The 5836-nt window shown below is 45.4% G+C and overlaps 1 protein-coding gene across 2 annotated transcripts in view; it reads right to left on the bottom strand.

Annotated features, from left to right (window-relative positions):
* The window catches only part of CAP1 (cyclase associated actin cytoskeleton regulatory protein 1), a 29667-nt gene that overhangs the window by 1144 nt on the left and 22687 nt on the right, over positions 1-5836 (bottom strand). For both annotated transcript variants that reach the window (XM_075554377.1, XM_075554371.1), the window contains exons 8-13: positions 4823-4928; positions 3466-3643; positions 1428-1612; positions 1135-1258; positions 898-980; positions 475-618 (exon numbers count right to left, since the gene is read on the bottom strand). In XM_075554377.1, the coding sequence (XP_075410492.1) occupies positions 475-618; positions 898-980; positions 1135-1258; positions 1428-1612; positions 3466-3643; positions 4823-4928 (820 nt within the window). The remainder of the gene's footprint in view (positions 1-474; positions 619-897; positions 981-1134; positions 1259-1427; positions 1613-3465; positions 3644-4822; positions 4929-5836) is intronic.

Genomic DNA, 5836 nt, shown 5'->3' with positions numbered 1-5836 from the left:
CTGCAAAAAAAGAAAGAAAAGGAAGACAAGATGTAAGTGCATGAGCTAAATGATGAGCTGAGGTCCCACCTCACACTTCTCCCAGAGCAGTGTGCCATGGGATGCACGCTGAAGAAGCCTGGCTAGGAAAGAGCAAGGCCACGCTTTGTGCTACCACTTTCCCTACTGCCTACAGGGCAGGGCCACTGGAGTTAGACACATGGGTTTGACTCTAACTTCACACAGACGGTTAAACCTATGAAGCGTAAAGGAAATGGCTTGTGTAGGCCAACAGGGTGCTGTGATACACTCCTTGACTATCTCCTCAAAAGTAGAATCGAGCCCCTTTGGAGCTGTCCTCCCAAACCACCCTAGCTGCTGCTGTGTGCATCAGTGGGTCTTCCCTACTCTGCACGCTGCCCATCCAACAGTTCTCTAGTGTGAGAAGTCCACCCGTCCCTTTGACTGTACGGCTAAATTGATCAAGACACTTACAAAGTCACCGCCTTCTGTAGGAATAAGGACATTCATCTCGGAAGACTTGGCACTGACTATCTCACAGTCCAAGGAGTTCTTGCTCAGGTAAGCATGGCAGCCATCTGTTTTGTTGATGGAAATAGTTGGCACTTTACCCATTACCTGCAGAGAAAGAGAGTCCCTCCAAGTGAGAGCGGTTCGAGGAGAAGCCTTTACTGGATGCGGCAAGGACATACAATAGGCACAGGTGCACAACACACAGTGGATGCCAGGGGCAGGCTGAAGGAGAGCTGGGCAGAGCCAATACCTCTCCGGACACACCCAAAGCAGCTCGGCTTACAGACTTCGTAGAATCAGATTCCCACCACAGCAACATCTGTGGGTCGGTTGTCTCAATTAATTCCTCAGGGACCACAAGGAGGAGCCAAGCTATCAAGTTACCTGAACTTTGACATCTCTACTATTGATTATCTCCACAATGCCCACCACGTCATCGAACACCAGCCCGAGTTTCTTACAATTATCTAGAAAATAAGAGGGAGCCACCGGTCAACAGCGTAACTTCAGGGAAAAGGACTACATTTGAGAATCTTTGGAAGAAGGTAGTAGGTAAAATGGTGGGACCCTTCCCACCTCTAGGACCACCAGCAGTTGGGGCAACAGGGAGGACTTACTCACCTACTGTGATGGAGTTAATTTTGCCCTTGATATGCAATGTTGTGTTGACACACTTGTATATGTAGGCCACCTGTTTTAGCTCTGTGTCCTCAATCACCAAGTTGGAAACATTCTCTTGATTTTCCTGTTAAAGAGATAATGCTGTTCAGGAATGTCATCCCGAAAGACATAGGCCACCACAAACAACGGAGGCTGTCCCAGACTTGTCCCAAACTAATCCCGAATCCTCCCCTGTCTGCACTCCCTGTTTAAATCGTAGGCCCACCCCTGGTTCCCATCTGGTTTTAACTCACCACTCTCCACTTCTTGCCCTCCAGCTCCAGCAGAGGTGGCTCCTTCTTGGCAGCTGGTTTTGGGGAGGGGTTGGGTCCTGATTTAGGTGCACAGAAGGGCTTGGGGCCGCTGCGGACAGGGCCAGTCTGAGCCTTCAGGGCAGGGTTTTTGTGAGTCTTCATGTCATCAGATACGTGTTTCAGGGCTGTGAAAGAAGAGTAGTTACTTTGTTCTTTGTACCAGGGCTCTGCACTGAGGCAATAACCAACTTCTGCTACCGGAAATGAGAACCAATCCTCAACAGAAAACGTAAAGCCAAAACCAAGAGCCTGAAAGGTTGTTATGTAAGCAGACTTATAGACGTATTTTGATCATTTCTCCCTTGAGGATAAAATTAAAGGCTCCCATTCCCACCTCCCACCCCCCAATCTTGAAAAACATGGGTGTAGCTGGGGCTCAAGTGAAATTAGATAAGAATATGAGTAACAGGGCTTGGCTCAAAAGCAGGAACTCAAGAAATTTGCTCATTTATGTACTCACGTTGAGAAAAAAGTTTGATATCTTTAAATAACCAGTTCCCTAACAATACACACACACACACAAATATATATACATATAAGCAATCACAATTATTGTAGTGATACAGTGAATTCCAGGCTCATAAAATCTCAAGGGACTTAACCTCATTCAAAATCAACATCCCCCTTAGGAGGAAGCAAAAAATAGGGTGTGTATACAAGGGCTGGTGAATCGATTTAGACAAATATCAAGCAAATCATAAATACATAAATTTATGTGGTTTTTAAAGCAATGTAAGAGGAAAAGTAAATATGGTAGAGAGCCCTTGCCCACAAATAACCCTAATGCCCACGTGCATGGCCCCATCTAAGTGTTGGCATCTGACACCATAAGGTTTCTTTCTGTTCATAGTAGGTTTTCATTTGGATGTTAGCATCTACAGCAAATTTAGTTTAATAATAAATTTCTCATAGTTTCCAAAATGAAATGTTTCTAAGATGTTACAGTCACCCTCACGAGGCTGACGTACACCTTGATCTTGAACATGGCCCAATCTGCTGACTAACCAATACTGAAAGACTGCAAGACTGCTGGTTCCTGGTGCTTGTAGCTTCTATACTAGGTTTTTTCCCCTGTTAAACACTACATGGTTCACTGTAGAAAAAAAAATTGAATGGTTACATAATCCTCCACGAGGAGGTCAATAATTTAGTTAACGATTCCCTTATTATTAGAAGACTTTCATGTTACACTTTTTTTATCGTAAGAGTTGACAGTGTACGAAACTTGGTCTATGTTTCAGATGTTGTATGGTCATACTCATAGGTAAGATTACTCGTACCCTCTTTTTGACCCAGAATTCCAAGAGGGTAGTACAGTTTAGACTTCCACTAGCCCTGTATATGGGATCTAGTTTCTTTATACCCACATTAGGTAATTTGTATGCAAATTTTCATGTGATTAGTATACATCCTTTGAGCAAGTTAAATCCCTTCTCTAACCCCACTTCCCAGGGTCCCAAATCATAGGACTTCCCAGAGAGAAACCACCAGCACCATTCACTAGCCTCGGCACAGTACCCCTAATCCAAATCTTCTGCCATCAATTCGATTCTGATTCATAGCGCTCTATAAGGAGTATCTGAAGCTTTGTAAAGGGAGTAGACCACCTCATCTTTCTCGTGGGGTGCAGCTGATAGGTTCCAATCTCCGGCCTTGTAGTTAGCAATTCAATGCTTTCCTGACAGCACAACCAGGGCTCCCTCCAAGCACCGTGGCAAACCCAACATAAGTCAATTTATGTTCAATCACTCTCCCACAGGGCAGAAGGCTTCCTCAGTCATAGTCACTCATTTTCAATTTCTATTTGGGCCAGTTCTGCTGTCCCTGTGGGTAGCTTGAAAGACCATGACACTTCAAATTAACATGACCTCCCATACATAACCCAGGATTTCTGGTTTATAGACTGTTATATCTGGTTGGTAAAGGCTACCCCAAACAACTTGGCATACCAACCCTTCTGGTCAAAGAATTCACTTACCATGTGTGATGGCCTCTCCCTGATTAATCTGAGCAAACAGAGCTGAGCGTGACGCAGAGTCATCTGAGCTCGAACTGGTGGGAATTGGGGGGGGAGGCGGGCCTGGTGGTGGGGGAGGAGGCCCTGATCCGGCAGAAGGTCCAGACGGCAAACCACTCAGTCCTGTAGCTACAGGCCCCTGGAACAATCAACACGGGTAGCATGGTCATCCTCTCTTCCTCTGGACCACTCCCCGTGGAGCCCTAGCATGGGTTCAAGGCACGCAGAGGATTTACTGTAACCCTGGAGACAATAGTACTGCTCCCTTCTGCCAACACTCTGCTTGGCTTTATTCTTTTTTACTCTTTCCCAAGAATGTGACTCTCCCCTCCACTTCTCAGCTTTCACATCTAGTTAACTCCAGCTCTAAACCCACATTCTACAAAACAACTCTACATCTCCCTGACCAGCTGTCACCAGCAGTGCAGAATCAACAAGCCCCAGTCTGCTTTCATCATCTCGCACCTGTCGCCCGTCCCTGTGTCAGTGAAACCACCCAAGATTGACTGTTCACAATCTTTTTTGAGTCTTCCAACCCCTCAACCTCTTCAACTAAATTTCCCTATAATCTTAATTCCAGTCTGGACCTTTAAAAAACAAACTGGACCCCTAACACTTGCTTGCTCAAATATTTCTGATAGTTACTCCCTCCTTACTAGGAGGGGAAAAGGTGTGTGTGTGTGGGGGGGTGTACACTATGGGTGGGGGGGAAAGATTTAGACAAATATAAACAAACCATAAAATACATAAATATATGTATAGTTTTTATAACTTTATTATAAATCCAAGAACCTCAAGCTTCCTTTCCACCCTTTTCTCCTACAAAACTCTGGCCATTTCCTCTTCCTGAAGTCAGAGATGCCCTGTCTCCGCATGTCTGATGCACTTCCTTGGCCATTTCTCAATCTCCTTACCTGCTTTTAAGTCTCAAAGGACCATCTCTCCTCTTCCTCCTCCTCCTCCATTGTACTATCTTTATTGTAGCATTTACCTTAGTGGTTTCTACTGCTGTTAAATTTTTTTTTAAATGTAACTCCAAGCTACTCTAAGGGCTGCGACAGAACTCATTCATGTGTGTCTCCTCTTCTGCACCAATCAATGTCCCTGACCCACATTTACTGAAATGGAATAGAACTGACTATTTCTTCTCCTCTGACCCTTGCTTTCTTTGCTGGCTTCTATTTCCCTTCCCCCCGCTTTCTACCTTCCAAAGGAAAGACTTCGGTCTCTTTTTTCACACACTGAGAAGGCTAAGAAATCAGCAGACCGTTATCCTGAAGGAATATAGTATGGGTGGGTGGGGGAAGGGCTCACTCACCGTTTTGCTCCAGGCCAGTCCAGTCGTGTGGAACTCCTTAATATAAGCTTGCAGTTCTGTCCATATGCTCAAGTAAGCTTTGACCCAGTCCACGTGCTTCTTATCCCTGGGAAAATGGAGGGAGAGCTCGTTATGGGCAGCCAGTACATTACGGTTCTAGAATCTTCCTACAGGCTCCCATGTCTTAGAATCTGCTTAATGGTAGTAGTTTTGCTGTCAATGTTGTGCCTCCCCCGCCCCCACTGGAAACTCTACCTGTGCTGCATTACCTCCAATTAGACCCAACTCGATTCCAGTAGGCACTGGATTCTATCATTATCTCGTACAGCAGTGCTTCTCAAACTTTTTCTTTGTTCAGCAGTAGCTGTTTTTTGAAGCACTCCTTACCCAGAGCCTAACAGAATTCTCAAGAATCTCTGTGCAACCCTAGGGCTCCAGGAAACTCAACTGCCTTAGAGACACAGCTGTGTTTAAATCCTCGGGTTGCTGGAAAGATCCAGAAGTGCCCAATGTTCTGGGGTACATTTCACACACATTTCATTTGCACATAGGAGTTACTCAACAAATATTGGTTGACTGTTGATAGACAGAATAAAGAAAGAGCTCGGACAGGCATGCAGCTAAATAAAAGCTGCTTCTGAGTGACTCCATTTCAAAACCAGCGTTGGAGAGGTCAGTCAGGACTGGTGCTCACAAGTGGTTACACAGCCAAGTAAAGACTCCTCTTACCTCTTGTCCGTGATGGCAAAGGCAACCTCTCACTTTACTTAACTGCATGAAGCATCAGGTTACTTTCCTAGTAAAGCCTATTGACTCTTCACTATAGGGCCATTTAGAAATCTTAAACAGCATCTCAAACAAATAGGCAAACTAGTAAGTGGTACCAATCAGAAGACTAAAAGGGCCTCCACCAACCCACGGCGCACAAGCAGCAACAGAAACACTGCCCGGGTGCAAACGCAGCTTCCTTGAGCCGGCATTTACCCCGAGACAGACAGATGCGGCCTTAATCCC

The sequence above is a fragment of the Tenrec ecaudatus genome, chromosome 1 (assembly GCF_050624435.1).
Source record: "Tenrec ecaudatus isolate mTenEca1 chromosome 1, mTenEca1.hap1, whole genome shotgun sequence".
In the NCBI taxonomy this organism is placed as follows: domain Eukaryota; kingdom Metazoa; phylum Chordata; class Mammalia; order Afrosoricida; family Tenrecidae; genus Tenrec; species Tenrec ecaudatus.
The sequence above is the reverse complement of the archived record's forward strand: the minus strand, read 5'-3'. Positions and strand labels throughout refer to the sequence as shown.